We start from the raw sequence: 16,504 nt of genomic DNA, 5'->3' as shown, positions 1-16,504 counted from the left end.
ATCAAAAGAACTGTTTTCATCTATGCAGATCAAGAACAGAAAATACACAGTACTGCACTGCAGATGTTAAAATGACAGAACAGCTCCTGAAAAGATCTAACTGCTTTATCTGGGATATAAGTAGGGTCAGAGTGTCGCATGCATCATCCTCTGCTCCAATTTCTGAGAAATTTTTATGAACATGTGACTAGGATGTATCATGTTGGTATTTAAACTCAGATCTGGCTGCAGAACATTTAAATTCAAATGGCAAAGGCCAGTGACACCTGACTTGCATAAAAGAGAACTGTGCCATAAAAAAGAGAACCACATCAATCAATCAATCAATCGTACATCTGATTCCGCCCCTAAATACGGAAGATCCTGTCCGCAGGACTTTCCATCCAGACTCTCATTAGGCGCCTACAGTATGCCGGGCATTGCACAAAAACAGACACCCCCGCCCCCCCCCCCCCAATAAAGGACGACCTGGGCTCTAGGCCCCCGCAGGCAGGGCCGCACCCTGCCCGGCCCGGCCGGCCCCAGGACCACGCGGCTCGCGGACCCCGGGCCGCTCCGGGGAGACCCCGCGAAGCTCCGCCGCCCGCCCCGGAGCGGGCAGCTCGGGACGCCACGCGCACACCGGGCGCGCCCGCGCCGCGCAGGCGCCGTCGCCGCCGCCCCGCGCCCGCCCGCCCGCACGTCCGCGCGGCCCCCGCCCCGCCGCCCCGGCCCCACCGGCCGCCGCTGCTTACCGGCGCGCTGGGGCCGGCGCCCCGGCCTGCCGGCTCCCGGCGGCCGCCTCGCGGGGCTCCTCCTCGGCCTCCACGGCTGCCGCGGGAGCCCCGGCCGCGGCCCCGGCGGCCGCCCCCGTCGCCTCTCGCCCCCGCCGCCGCGGAGCCGGGCCGCTCGCGGTCGCGGTCCCCGCCGGGCCGCCTGCCGCGGCCGCCGCGACCTCCTCGCTGCCCTCGCTCCGCCTGCATCGGGCCGCCGCCGGCGGTGCTGCGCGCGCGGGAGCCGGGCCGCGGCGGAGACGGCCTCGCGCCACCGGAAGCGGGCCGCACGGAGGAGCCGCGCGCCTCAGGCCCCGGCGGCGGCGGGTGCGGGGCGCAGGGTGCGGGGCCGGCGATGGGAGCCGGCGGGGGCGGGGCGGCCCGCGGTCCTGGCTGCCGAGGCCGGAGCCGGACCGGGAGGCTGCCCTGCGAGTGGGGGACGGGGCGCGTGGGGTGGCTCGAGACACCGCGGCGGGGAGGGGAGAAGGACTACTGAGAAGAAAGGCATTAAATGGTTGTAGGACGTGAACTCATTTTTGTAAAAATAATAAACACTGTTCGCAGAAACAGAGGCTCCCCAGGAGCTGAGACTGGGTGCTGAGCTGTCCGGTGAGCCAGTTTCCTTTGCTTCGGCGGAAGGAAGGGGGTCTCCGGTGGGCTGCATCTTGGTGCAAGGCTAGGAGGCGGCTAGGAGCGGCCGCGGGGGCCCGGAGAGGACTCGCGGCAGTTTAGAACAGCTGAAGCTGGAGCCGCGTCAGGATTTGGTTCTTTTTACAGCCCTGTGGACCGATGCCAGCGTCCTCATTTTGCAGCTGAATTAACTAGAAACGTTTAACACCTTGCCTGCAGTGAGAGAGCCAGTTAACGGTGGAACTGGCAGTCTCACTCCAGCACCAATCTTCTAACCAAAGAAGACTGGGGGAGGAAGAGTTGGTCACACAGAGGCACCAGAGTCCTTGCAAATACTAAAAGCAAGGGCTAGAACAGCCCAGCCAAACAAGGGTTTTCTTCCTTTCCCATCCTTTTCCTGTATCCATACAGTTAACACTGTTCATTGCTTTTAACTGCCTATTCTGAGTCAGGCACATTGCTATGTCCTACAATAAAATAAATAAATAAAAATTTCCCTGCCCACAGCAGTTCACTGACCACAGGAAGATAACCCCTGTAAACAGATGAGTGCAGTGTTTGAATACAGTGAGGAGTTCAAGGTTAAGGCCCGAAGAAGAAGCAAACTGCTTACTTGTGTCGCCTGAAACTTCCTAAGAAATAGACTGAGCTGAAGCCTGGTGGTTGAACCGGAGTCTGTAGGGCTGGTAAGAGTGGGTGAGGTTTCCAGGCAGAAAGAGGCACTGAAGGGTTTTCAGCTGGCAGAAAAATACCTTGACACCACTTGGAGCTGGCATTGTACAGCAGGTTAAGCCTCTGCTGCTCAGATTCCAGTCCAGCTCCCTCCTCAAGCACCTGGGGAAGCAGAGGAAGCTAGCCCAAGTGTTTGGGCCCCTGCACCCACTAGGGAGACATGGAAGAAGCTGCTGGCTCCTGCTTTGGCCTGGCCCAGTCCTGGCCATTGTGGGCATTTAGGAAGTGAACTAGCAAGTGGAAGACTTATCTGTGTGTCTCCCCCTCTCTAGTTCTGCCTTGCAGTAAAATAAAATAATAATACTAATTTTGGAGTCATTGCTATGCACCAAACCCCATTCTTTATATCATTACACTGGACTTCACAGAAGTCCCTATTAGGTAAACTGGTGCTATCCTTACTTTATACTTGTAGGTCAGGGACCTAAAACAGGTGTTAATTCACTTCTGCAACCCAGTCACACAGATAGTTGGTAGCTTTGGGACGCGTGACTTCCCTGGCCCCTGCTCTGTTGCTCTGTTGGGGCCATGGAACCTTGCCCGGGAGCGGAACCCCAATAAAACCCTGTGAATTAATTTATTCATCTGCCTGGGAAGATTTGTTATGCGCCGGACACCTTACAATAGTAATGGGATGATACAAACCCTGGGTGGCCCAGCTTCAAAATCTACACTCTTTTTTTTTTTTTTAATTTTTATTTATTTATTTATTTATTTTTTTTTTTGACAGGCAGAGTGGATAGTGAGAGAGAGAGACAGAGAGAAAGGTCTTCCTTTTTGCCGTTGGTTCACCCTCCAATGGCCGCTGCAGCCGGCACATCGCACTGATCCGAAGCCAGGAGCCAGGTGTTTTTCCTGGTCTCCCATGCAGGTGCAGGGCCCAAGCACTTGGGCCATCCTCCACTGCCTTCCCGGGCAAAAGCAGAGAGCTGGCGTGGAAGAGGGGCAACCGGGATAGAATCCGGCGCCCCAACTGGGACTAGAACCCGGTGTGCCGGCGCTGCAAGGCAGAGGGTTAGCCTGTTAAGCCACGGCGCCGGCCCAAGATCTACACTCTTAACCACTGCACTCTCAGAAAATCCAGGGAGGAGAATCAGAATTCCAGGCAGAGCCGTTACAAATCCACTGGGACAGGCTAGGCCACAAGTGATTAAAGATCTGATTGAAAGCCAGGAAAGTGAAATGGGACAGGGAGGAGACAAGAGAATTGGGATGTTGTGTCCAATTGTAAATGAGGTCAGGGACTGAGAAATCAGGGGTGCTGTCCAGGTTTCTTGCTCGAGTGACCAGGTAGTTAATTACACCATGATTTAAGGGAGGGAACACAGGGCTGACTTTGGCTTGGCCCAACCCTGGCTATGGCAGGCATTTGGGGAGTGAACCCCTGGGTGGGAAGATGGATCGGCTGCTCTCGTGCTCTCCCCCCACCAACCTGCCTTTGGAAATAAACATTTTAAAGTGATTAAGATGGCAAATTTTTTAAATGCTATTACTATTTCTGTTTTACACTTATGAAAATGGAGACTTAAAGAAGCTAATTTGCATAGCCTAATAAGGGAGAGATCTGGGATTCGTACCAGGACAACGCAGTTGCAGAACTCATGTCCATGTGTCTGTGTTGTGGTTGACATCCGACGTCCAGGAACAACCCGACCCTCTGTACATTCAAGGTTTTTCTTTCAGTTCAACCACAAGTGTTTAGGATACAGAAAATTCTAAAGCCCCTACTAATGCTACAGGAGGCCACCAGCTGACGTTCTGATCCATTTGGGAAAACTGTCTGTCATTGAGAATGAAAAGGCCACCCAAGCGCCTCCTGCACTGATTTCATAAATAACAAAGGGAAGGAGCATTTTCCAGTATCACTTTTACTTGAAAGTCCTGATTTTAAACATATGCCATTGCATGAATAAAAAATTCCATTTTCCCCTTGGTAGGATTCATGAGAATTCATGAGGTATCAAAAACAAAGTGCTGAATTACATAGGTAGTGGAGGAAAGTAAACTGCACATTTTGCATATTTTTTATAAATATGGCCTTTTTTTTTTTTTAAAGTAAGTCAGTTCTTTAAGGTAGTGATTCTCAAAACATGAACCAGCAACATAGCAAAGCCTGAAAACTTGTTAGAAATGCAAATTCTTGGGCCTCATTCCAGACTCAAAAACTTGGGATGAGGTCCATGTAGGGTGGGAGTTGGTCCAGCTGTTAAGATGCTGCTTGGGGGCCCCCAGCATAGTGGCATAGCGGATGAGGCCACAGCTTGAAACAATGGCATCCCAATAAGGGCCCAAGTTCCTGTCCCAGCTGCTGTACTTCCAATCCAGCCACTTGCTAGTGGCCTGGGAAAATCAGCAGAGGGTGGCCCAAGTACTTGGGTCTCTGGCACCTACATGGAGACCCAAATGGAGCTCCTGGCTCTTGGCTCCTGGCTTTGGCCTGGCCCCAGTGCTGGCCATTGCAGCTATCTGGGGAGTGAACCAACAAATGGAAAATCATCCGCCCCCACCCCGTAAGTCTTTCAAAATAAATAAATAAATCTTTTTAAAAAAATGCTTCTTGGGGCATCTGCTTTTCATACAGGAGTATATGGTCCAAGTCCCTGCTACTCTGCTACCAATAAGCACCCTTGGAGACAGCAGTGATGGACCGAATACCTGGTCTCTGCCACCCAGGGGGGAGTCTCAGATGGAGTTCCAGCTCCTAGCTTCAGCCTGGTTCAGTCCTGGCCATTGTGGGTATTTTGGGGAATAAACCAGCAGAAAGGAGATCTGTTGCCTTTCAAATTTTTTTTTAATATTTATTGACTTATTTGAAAGGCAGAGTTATGGAGGGGGAGAGAGGCAGAGGCAGAGAGAAAGCCTTCCATCTGCTGGTTCACCGCGCCCCATCTGAAATGCTGGCACTGCAGGCGGTGGCTTACTCAACTACGCCACAGGCCCCTCAAAGAAAATTTGAAAAACTAAACCTACCAAGTGATTCTGAGGCATGTTCAAGTTTCACAACACTGTCTCAGTGTAGCATTTGAGGCTTCGACTAACACAAGAAAAACACATAATTCCAAGTGTAAGACAACAGATCCAGGTTTTCAGTGTTTGATGAAAAGTAAATGATAACACTGGAAAAAACAATGCACTGTCTTCTTGTGTTGTGTGACAGATACATCTGCCCGATTCCTCTCTGCCTAGACAGGCAGATGCTGACTCCATGAACAATACAAACTGGAATGCACTGATGTCTTTTATTTACTACCGACTTGGTTTGCGTCTGCTGTTGAAGGCTCTCACAGGCCTCAGGGAGAGAGCCGTTGGCACAAGCTATTCCTTGAGCCCAGAATCCACAGCCTGGGTGCTGGCAGAGATAAGGGGGAGTAGACAGCCTTCCAGGTCATTGTGGTACTTTGGCTTCAAGGATTGGGGTCAGGATGAGAGAACTCCGGGAAACAAATGGAGCCAAAACCTAAAATGCAGAATATGTGACTTGATGAATTCTCCTCTCCTTCCATCCTCTTCTTTGCTGGCCACGTCAAGGAGGAATTGAAGAATCAGAAAGAATTTCCCCCACTGCCATGCCTGTACCCATGTGCTCTGCTTCTCCTTCCACTGTGGAGGGGCCTCTACTCCAGTCTTAGGCCAAGACCTACACCGGCTGCTCCTTTCCCTGTTCAGCTGCCTGAGGACATCTGCCCACCGACTGCATTCACTCTCTCCTGCACATCAGGTTTTACCCTGCACTGGGTTTTCCGTATTAACATCCAGCGTGTTGAATTTCTACCTTTCTTTAAAAAGAAACAAAACAAAACAAATCAAAAAAACAACAAAAACCTCCTGGGAGCCGGCTTTGTGACGCAGCAGGTTAAGCTTCTGATTACGATGCTGGCATCCGTATCTGTGTGCCAGTTCATGTCTTGGCTGCTCTGCTTACAATCTAGCTCCTTGCTAATGTGCCTGAGAAGGCAGAAGACGGCCCAAGTACTCGGGCCTCTACCACGCATGTGGGAGACTAGGATGGAGTTCCCGGCTTTTCAGCTCTGCCTGGCCCTTCAGCTGAGCCTGGCCCATACCTGGCTATTGCAGCCATCTGGGCATGAACTGGCAACGAAGGAAGATCGATCAATCGCTCTCACTCTCGCTCTCTTGCTCTGCTTTTCAAATAAGTAGATAAATAAATATTTTTAAAAGAAGAAAGGAAAAAACTCTTGGACCTACATCCTCATCCAGTGTGTCCACTCCCTTTAACAGCAGAGTTCCTTAAGAGAGCCATCCCTGGCACTGATCCAATTTTCCCCTCCCTTTCATCTTTCATCTTTCATCTGTTCCCCAAGGCTTTCATGCCCACCACTTCAGCAAAATGGCTTGCCGAGGTTCCTATGATTTGCCGGTTGACTAACTCCAGGGGCCATGTCTTCATCCTAATCCTCCTCGACTTACCAGCCTCATGTGACACCGTTGTTCACTCCCTCCTCATTTTTGCTTCCAGAACAGCAGGCTATGCATGGGAATTCAGTGACGGGAATTCAACAATGAAGACCGTCTGTCATTCGTCTGTCATTCTTCCCCTCAAGTCTGTTGCCAAGACTTGAGAAATGGTCAAAAACTTTTGGACTTCCAGATTGTCACAGAAATCTATCTGTGGCAGCCTTCACCAGACCTTTTCATGCATGTCATGACACATACAGAAATTATAATCCTTGCCCAGTACCCCTTGTATTGGGTACCCAGTACAAGACTGCTCCAACAGAAGCGGCCCTGCTCAGCCAACCCCTACGCCTGCGGACAATACCAATGCAATCATTTAGTGTCCTCGGTAATAGGTCTCTCTCACACAAATGTGTTCTAAAAGCTCAACTTTATTCTGACACCCTTTTTTTCTTAGAACTGTAAAAGATTGTCAGTTCAATAACTATTATATAGCTCTTTTTTAAGATTTATTTTATTTAAAAGGCAAAATTACAGAGAGCAGGAGAGAGTGAGAGATCTTCTATCCACTGGTTCACTCCCCAGATTACCACAATGGCCAAGCTGAAGCCAGGAGCCTAGAACTCCATCCAGGTCACTTTCATGGGCACAGAGGACTAAGCACTTGGGCCATCTTTTGCTGCCTTCCTAGGTGCATTTACAGGGAGCTGAATTGGAAGTGGAGCCATTAGGACTGAAACCGGCACCCATATGGGATGCCAGCATTGCAGGTATTCGCTTAACCTGTGTACAGCTACTTTATATGCCTCACAGCACCTAATACAGTAAAGAACACAGTATGTTCTAGAAGCATTAGTAAGCTGCTCCTGGTTTTTTTGCTTCAGAGACATTGAGAAGTCATTTCTTAATTGCCATATATCTTCGGACAGAATTTCTACTGTGCCAATCAAAAGAGATTAGATTAGTGACCAAAAGAAGGCAAGTCCATAGGGTGGGCATTGTAGCACTAGTTAAGCCCTGCTTGGGACACCCACATCCAGTATCTGAGTGCCAGTTCCAGTCCCAGCTACCCCACTCCTCATCCAGCTTCCTGCTAATGCATCATGGGAGGCAGCAGATGATAGATCAAGTGCTTGGGCCCCTGCCACCCACATGAAAGATCCCAATGAGTTATAGGTTCCTGGCTTCATCCTGGCCCAGCCCTGGCTGTTTCAGGCATTTGGGGGTAAACCAGCAGAGGGAAGATCTCTCTCTCTCTCTCTCTCTCTCTCTCTCTCTCTCTCTCTCGTTCTCTCTATCTGTGTGTTACTCTACCTTTCAAGTAGATGAAAATAAGTAGGGGCCAGCACTGTAGTGTAGTGGGTTAAGCCTCTACCTGCAGTGCCAGCATCCCACATGGGCACTAGTTCGAGTCCCAACTGCTCCTCTCCTGATCCAGCTCTGCTATGGCCTGAGAAAGCAGTGGAAGATGGCCAAAGTGCTTGGTCCCCTGCACCCATATGGAAGACCCAGAAGTAGCTCCTGGCTCCTGGCTTCAGTTGTTGCAACCATCTGGGGAGTGAAGCAGCAGTTGGAAGACCTCTCTCTCTGTCTCTCCCTTCCTCTTCTCTAACTCTAGCTCTCAAATAAATAAAATCTTTTAAAAAAATAAGTAAACATTAAAAAGGCAACCCCAGAACCTCCCTTACTCACATAGTCCTTCATTGGAAACCTGATGTAACCACTGTGTTTTAAGCCTATTTGCTTCTGACTTGTTTTTGAGAAGGAAGAAGGGAAAGAGCACCTCAGCAGTTCTCTTCCTGATAACGTGAGCTGGTGTGATAATGGTGGACTACCACGGGACTGTCGATGCTCTAGGCAGCCTGTTGGGTTGCTATAGAAACAGTGAAGAGGAGCAAGGACAGGTTCAGGCACAGAGCTCCACAGAGAAAAGCTATTTCAGAAAAGCAAGGTCTAAGCTCAGGGGATGCAAAGCCTCTGAAGGCCTCAAGGCCACTTGACAAGGAGAAGAATGCATCTGTAGCACAATGTTCCCTTTTTTAATTTCCATGTTGTTTTGAGTCTTTTGTAATTCATTGACAACAAAGAATCTGTCAAGGTTGGGAACATGGGGACTTTTACTGCTGGATTCCTTGTCTTCTGTTCCGTGGGAGAAAATAAACCTGGGCTGGCTACTGCTTCCCACTAGTGCTGGTGCCCTAGCAACACACACACACACAAACACACACATACTCACTCACTCACTCACTTACACTCAACAGTGGTGAAAATGGGAACTTTTAAAGCTGTAGTAGCCAGGGCTGGCGCCATGGCGCAGTAGGTTAATCCTCCGCCTGAGGTGCTGGCATCCCATATGGGCACCGGTTCAAGTCCCAGTTGCTCCTCTTCCAATCCAGCTCTCTGCTATGGCCTAGGAAAGCAGTAGATGGCCCATGTGCTTGGGCTCCTGAACCCATGTGGAAGAACCGGAAGAAGCTCCTGGCTCCTGGCTTTGGATCAGCCCAGCTCTGGCCGTTGCGGCCATCTGGGGAGTGAACCAACAGAAGGAAGACCTTTCTGTCTCTCCCTCTCACTGTCTGTAGCTCTACCTCCCAAATAAATAAATAAAATAAAATTTAAAAAAAGCTGTAGTAACCAAGTAAGTGTTTAGAAGGATTCCCATCCCCAGATAAACATTTATTCTTCAATGGCCTCTGAGCCCCACCCCCAAAATAGGAGTTACCCCTCCAGAAACACAATCATTTACTAAAAAATTTTTTAATGATTCAGGAAGTTTATTATGGAAAACAATAATGCCTGAAACTCGATTTTCACATTCAACTGTCATCCAAAAAGAAGAAAGGAGTCCTTCAGCCATGGAACTTATCTCATGTCCCAAATGCCTTTGTCTATGGAGAGATCTAACTTCTAGCAAGGTAGCAATTGGGAAAAATCATTCTCAGAAAAAATGAGGGAGAAAAAGACGTGAAAAGAATAAATGGAAGCAAAGTTGGAAAGGATTTCTTGGTTTCAAAGAGGGGAAATTTTAAAACTCAGACCTTGGGGGACCAGGACTGTGATGTAGCAGGTTAAGTCACTTCCTGTGACACCAGCATCCCTTATCAGAGTGCCAGGTTGAGTCCCAGCTGCTTCACTTCCAATCCAGCTCCTGGTAACATACCTGAGAAAGCAGTGGAAGATGATTCAAGTCCTTGGGCCCCTGCACTCATGTGGGAGACTCAAATGGAGTTCCAGGCTCCTGATTTCAGCCTTGGCAGTTGCAGCCATTTGGATGAACCAGAGGATGGAAGATCACTCTTTCTCTGTCTCTGTCTTTCCCTCTGTAACTCTGCCTTTCAAAAAATACATAAGTCTTTAAAAATAAAATCTTGGACTTTGGAAGCCGGGAGGGGGAGGGGGGGATCCAAATGTTACCATACATTTCCATTGGAAAATTCCAACTCAACAGTACCTCTGTAAGCTGTGAATCTCCCCCGCCCCCCTGCCTTTTTTTTAGGAAGTTCAGAAGTTATCCTGGGCTCTGCAGCTTAAAGTATGGGTCATGGATTGGTAGTATTGAGAGTACTCAAGTGTGTTCAGAAATAGAGAATTGTAAGCCCTGCTCCTCTGTAATTTAATAAGATGCTCCAGGTAATTCCTGTGCACATTTAGTTTTGAGAAATGCTTTATTCTTTCCTGGGGAGTTTTCGTTTGCAGTGAGCTCCCAGGTGACGCCAGAACTGGCCATCCATTGAGTAGCAGGTACTCAGGCTCACTGGGTTTGCACACTGACTATACATGAGAATCACCTGAGGCACTTTGGGACGCGCTGAAATGATACCCAAGTCTCTCTCTCTCTCTCTCTCTCTCTCTCTCTTTTTTTTTTTTTTTTGACAGGCAGAGTGGATAGTGAGAGAGACAGAGAGAAAGGTCTTCCTAAGCCAGCGCCATGGCTCAACAGGCTAATTCTCCACCTTGCGGTGCCGGCACACTGGGTTCTAGTCCCGGTCGGGGTGCTGGATTCTATTCCGGTTGCCCCTCTTCCAGGCCAGCTCTCTGCTGGCCGCAGCGTGCTGGCTGTGGCGGCCATTGGAGGATGAACCAATGGCAAAAAGGAAGACCTTTCTCTCTGTCTCTCTCTCTCACTATCCACTCTGCCTGTCAAAAAAAAAAAAGAGAGAGAGAGAGAAAGGTCTTCCTTTTGCCGTTCGTTCACCCTCCAATGGCCGCTGCGGCCAGTGCATCGTGCTGATCCAAAGCCAGGAGCCAGGTGCTTCTCCTGGTCTCCCATGCGGGTGCAGGGCCCAAGCACTTGGGCCATCCTCCACTGCACTCCCTGGGCCATAGCAGAGAGCTGGCCTGGAAGAGGGGCAACCGGGATAGAATCCGGTGCCCCAACTGGGACTAGAACCCGGTGTGCCGGCGCCGCAAGGCGGAGGATTAGCCTGTTAAGCCACGGCATTGGCCCCAAGTCTCTGTCACAAGGATTCTGAGTTAACAGGCCTAGGGTGGTGTCCAGGCATTCCTCCTTTTCACAAACTCTTGGGTAAATGCTTGAGCAGCCTATGATGAGATGCACTTGCCTAGATGACCAATTGGACACTGTAGCCTAACCAAGCTGACATATAAAATTAACCTGCACACTATATAAAATATAAAGGCACAGAAGTGCAATTATCTTAAATCCCATAGTGCAATCTCCTTGGTTTTTTCAAATGAGGAAACCGATGAGAGGGAAGAAGCACCCAGGTTATACACATATACTCTCAGTGTATGTTCACTCCCCAATTCCCAGACCCCTTTCGTAAACTACTCACTACTAATGTTAATGGAAAAAATAAATCCTTTCAAAATTCAGAATTGATTTCAAAAATTCAGCAAGCAGCCAGGCCATTCTACTCATTCCCTCCAGACTCAGGTTCTCTAATACCCAGCGGTTGGGACCACCCTCACCATGGTCGGGGCCCTATGGCATGTTGTGTCCCCTGCTACCGATCACTCATTATTTGTCCATATCCCTAATTAGTGTCTTAAGGATAGAGACCAGGTCTCATGTCACAGCATCCACTGCATTAGTATAGGCCACATAACAGACTTCCTATATGTATTCATTGGGGAAGAAAGAATGAAGAGGAAAGGCGCTTCTGTGACCCTTTCTTGCACTGCACAGCTTAGATCTTTGTGGCATTTGCCCAGTGTTGTAGGATACAGCTTAACTTTAGGCCTCCAGATGGCCAGGGAGCCACTTCCCAGTGATGTGGCATCCCTTGGGGTTTGATTGGATGGCTTTTAGGATGTGGATAACACCATAGAGTTACAAGTAAAAGGAAAGAGAGACTGGGCCAGTGTAGTAACGGCAGGAATGGAGAGGGACCAATAGCAGGGAGATACATGGGTAAGTTGTATGTATTTGGGATGTGAAGGAGAAGGGTGCAAGATCAGGGAGTTAGGAGAATCACATTGCTGGTAAAATATCTATTGAATTCCATGTTAGGAAAACATTCGAACATCCAAAATTACAGTTGGATTTTTTTTTTTTTGACAGAGTGGACAGTAAGAGAGAGGCAGAGAAAAAGGTCTTCCTTTACCGTTGGTTCACCCTCCAATGGCTGCTGCAGCCAGCGCACTGCGGCCGGCACACCACACTGATCCAAAGCCAGGAGCCAGGTGCTTCTCCTGGTCTCCCATGCGGTGCAGGGCCCAAGCACTTGGGCCATCCTCCACTGCACTCCCGGGCCACAGCAGAGAGCTGGCCTGGAAGAGGGGCAACCGAGACAGAATCTGGTGCCCCGACCTGGACTAGAACCCAGGGTGCCAGCGGAGGATTAGCCTAGTGAGCCGCGGCGCCGGCCTACAGTTGGAATTTAATATAAAACAAAGCCAAGAAAGACCATAGCCCTTCACAAATTAATCACCTCTATATCAATCACTGTTAAGATTGATCAGCAGGCAGATCAGATGTTGCCCTCACGTATACTTTGAGGGTCATCAAAAATTTCCTTCATTACCATCACCATGTCATGTACCTGGAATTTTGCAATTACAGTGACATCTGTCATATGTCATCAAATACATGGTGTATGCACATAGACCTGTGGAAAGAGATAAGTAACAACAGAGGTTACCTCTGGAAAGGGAGGGCTTGGAACTTGGAAGTCACATTCAGGATGGAGACCTAGCCTCTACCATTTACTCTTTTGTATCTATTATAATCTTCATCATGGACGTAGATTCCTAATCTGTCAAAGAAAAATTTCCTTTTAGTTTCTTTTTTCTTTTCTTTCTTTCTTTTTTTTTTTTTTGAGATTTATTTATTTGGAAGGCAGAGTTACACAGAGAGAGAGAGATCTTCCATCTCCTGGGTCACTCCCCAAATGGCTGCAATGGCCAGGGCTGTACCAGTCCAAAATCAGGAGCCAGGTACCTCTTCCAGGTCTCCCAGGTGGGTGCAAGGGCTCAAGTACTTGGGCCATCCTCCACTGCTTTCCCAGGCTCATTAATAAGGATAAGAAGTAGAACAGCCAGGACTTGAACTGGTGCCCATAAGGGATGCTGGCATTGAAAGCACTGACTTTGAACACTACACAATACTAGCCCCTCCTTTTAGTTTTAAAAGTTCTAATTTGTCAACAATTTATTAAATATTGTACAACCATGGAAGGGAATAATGTGCAGCCCTTAAAATAAGGACAGCTCTGAATGTATTGATACATAAACCATCCATGACGATTTACTAAGTAAATAACAAAATGCAGGGTATAGACATTAGAAATGCATCCATTTAAAAACAACTATTTTGGGGCCAGCATTGTGGTATAGCAAGTAAAGCTGCCATCTGCAGTGCCGGCATCCCATATGGGCGCTGGTTTGAGTCCTGGTTGCTCCATTTCTGATCCAGCAGCAAATGGAAGATTGCGCGCGCGCTCTCTCTCTCTCTCCCCCTCTGCTTTTCTATAACTTTGCCTTTCAAATAAATAAATAAATATTTTTTTAAAAAACTGTATTTGAATATTTGCTAGTAGATGCATGGTGAAAAATTGCCAAAATCCACACTAAACTGTTGGCATTGATTACCTCTGCAAGATGTAAAAAAAGCAGACTTCTGTTTCATAAGTTTTACATTTTCACATGGGTTGAGCTTTTATAAGGAACATATTACTTTATAATTAGAAAAAGGAGAACCTAAGACAGTTCTGATGTTGCCAATGGCCCAAGGATGCAGGGAAGGTCATTATCTTCAGCAACGGGGGACCAATTTCAAGCCCTCAAATGATAGCCAGGTGCGTACCTGGAGTTTGGGCGTTAGGTCATCTGTGGTATTGACCCACAACATAGCTGCAGTAATGTTTAATAATTGAGACTGGAACTAAAGAGTAAATAACACTTTTTATTTTTTTGCCAGTGCATGGCAGTCTCGAGGGCCTTATTAACAGGACCTTAAAAAAATAATTTCTTCTCTGAGTCATTGCAGTCTAAGGTAATCTCGCTTCCCGGCTCTCCCCTCTTTTCTGCTCTTCCAGCAACCCAGTTTTTTCTTTTTCCTTTGCTCTCACCATCCCAACCCTTTTTTTTCAATTGCCACTAGAGGGCAGCAGCCTCGTGCACAAGAAGGGTCCTCAGGTATGGGTAACCATTCTGTAAGTGCTCATCAAAACCTTAGAGATTCCAGCCCTTGCTCTGAATATGTGTGTAGCTGTGAGTAATGCTCTGTTACACATGGTAAGCCAAGGATGGAAAAAGACATGAGTGGTGCTAATGTGTTTCCCTCTCTTCCAGATGCTGACCAAGAAGTAGGAGAACATTCTAGAACCTAAAACTCAACTCCATTATAAATTCTTGCAGCAGGATGGAAGGGGAATCTTATCACAATGCGACCACCGTCAACAGCACCCCAGTAAATCACCAGCCTTTGGAACGTCACAGACTGTGGGAAGTCATCACCATCACAGCTGTGACAGCTGTGGTGAGCCTGGTCACCATTGTGGGCAACGTCTTGGTCATGATCTCCTTCAAAGTCAACAGTCAGCTCAAGACAGTTAACAACTACTACCTGCTCAGCTTAGCCTGTGCAGATCTCATCATCGGAGTCTTCTCCATGAACCTCTACACTACCTACATCCTCATGGGGCGCTGGGTGCTGGGGAGTCTGGCCTGCGACCTGTGGCTTGCACTGGACTATGTGGCCAGCAATGCTTCAGTCATGAACTTGCTGGTGATCAGCTTTGATCGCTACTTTTCCATCACGAGGCCCCTGACGTATCGGGCCAAGCGCACCCCCAAGAGGGCCGGCATCATGATCGGCTTGGCCTGGCTGATCTCCTTCCTGCTCTGGGCCCCAGCAATCCTCTGCTGGCAATACTTGGTCGGGAAGCGAACTGTACCCCCAGACGAGTGCCAGATCCAGTTCCTCTCCGAGCCTACCATCACTTTTGGCACTGCCATCGCTGCCTTCTACATCCCTGTTTCTGTCATGACGATCCTCTACTGCCGAATTTACCGGGAAACGGAGAAGCGAACGAAGGACCTGGCTGACCTCCAGGGCTCCGACTCCATGGCCGAGGCCAAGAGGAAAAAGCCAGCTCACAGGGCTCTGCTGCGATCCTGCTTTCGCTGCCCTCGACCAACTCTGGCCCAGAGGGAGCGGAGCCAGGCCTCCTGGTCATCCTCCCGCAGGAGCACCTCTACCACCGGGAAGCCATCCCAAGGCACTGGCCCCAGCGCCGACTGGGCCAAACCCGAGCAGCTCACCACCTGTAGCAGCTACCCCTCCTCAGAGGATGAGGACAAGTCCTCCACTGACCGAGTCTTCCAAGCGGTCTACAAGAGTCAGGCCAAGGAAAGCCCACAGGAAGAATCCAGTCCTGAAAAGACCAAGGAAACTTTCACAACAGTTCAAGCTGGACAAAATGACTATGACACCCCAAAATATTTCCCGTCTCCAGCTGCTCCTCCCAGACCCAAGAGTCAGAAATGTGTGGCCTATAAGTTCCGATTGGTGGTGAAAGCTGACGGGAGCCAGGAGGCCAACAACGGCTGTCACAAGGTCAAAATCATGCCCTGCTCCCTCCCAGTATCCAAGGACCCTGCAGCAAAGGGCCTTGACCCCAGCCTCAACCATCACATGACCAAACGGAAGAGAATGGTCCTCGTTAAAGAGAGGAAAGCAGCCCAGACCCTGAGTGCCATTCTCCTGGCCTTCATCATCACGTGGACCCCTTATAACATCATGGTCCTGGTTTCCACCTTCTGTGACAAGTGTGTCCCGGTCTCCCTGTGGCACCTGGGCTATTGGTTGTGCTATGTCAATAGCACTGTCAATCCCATCTGCTATGCCCTCTGCAACAGAACCTTCAGGAAGACCTTTAAGATGCTGCTGCTCTGCCGATGGAAAAAGAAAAAGGTGGAGGAGAAGTTGTACTGGCAGGGGAACAGCAAGCTACCCTGAGCAGTTAACAGATCTGACTACAGTCAACTTCCTCTGAGGATGGGCAGGCTGGTTCTGGTCTGCTTACGTCCCATTTTAAACAAAAAAAAAAGTCATCTGTTGTTCCGAGTCCCCGAGGACTTTTCTAAAATCTCACGATCTGCTGCAGCAGTTGTTGCGATAATGAATGATTCTTGTCTATGACCAAGGCCACCTGATGCCGCTGGGGTTTGCCACCAACACATAAAGAGAGAGACTCGTGGCCCTTCACTTGAGTCACTATGAACAATGATTTAGGGAGCTTTTATCTGACCTTTGTAGGGAACAGCGGGAACCGTGGAACCCTCCCCCTGGGGAAACCTGTGACAGGGTGCAATACGTCCGTGTCTGTTGAGTTGTCTTGTACCAGTGAGAACCAGGAGAATGTGTGTCAGTGTCCCCAGTCACCAACAGTCACACTCAGCCGGCTTCTAAGAAACCATGTCTTCATAAACTGATGAGTATTAATCATGCAGCTATTGTGTGGTCTGTACTGTGGTGCACTACCTTGTCCCTACATCGGAGTGGCGCT

General features: G+C 49.1%; 2 protein-coding genes across 2 annotated transcripts in view; one reads left to right on the top strand and one right to left on the bottom strand.

The window, feature by feature from the left end:
* The window catches only part of AVEN (apoptosis and caspase activation inhibitor), a 175,404-nt gene extending 174,442 nt beyond the window's left edge, over positions 1 to 962 (bottom strand). Inside the window, exon 1 of the mRNA XM_062204735.1 lies at positions 735 to 962. Within this exon, the coding sequence (XP_062060719.1) occupies positions 735 to 962 (228 nt within the window). The remainder of the gene's footprint in view (positions 1 to 734) is intronic.
* Positions 963 to 14,355: 13,393 nt separating this feature from the next.
* CHRM5 (cholinergic receptor muscarinic 5) lies at positions 14,356 to 15,954 on the top strand. Its single transcript, XM_062204734.1, has one exon. The coding sequence runs from the start codon at positions 14,356 to 14,358 to the stop codon at positions 15,952 to 15,954; it is 1,599 nt and encodes a 532-aa protein (XP_062060718.1).
* Positions 15,955 to 16,504: the final 550 nt, after the last annotated feature.

The sequence above is a fragment of the Lepus europaeus genome, chromosome 11 (assembly GCF_033115175.1).
Source record: "Lepus europaeus isolate LE1 chromosome 11, mLepTim1.pri, whole genome shotgun sequence".
In the NCBI taxonomy this organism is placed as follows: Eukaryota; Metazoa; Chordata; class Mammalia; order Lagomorpha; family Leporidae; genus Lepus; species Lepus europaeus.
This window is presented reverse-complemented; position numbering and strand designations above follow the sequence as displayed.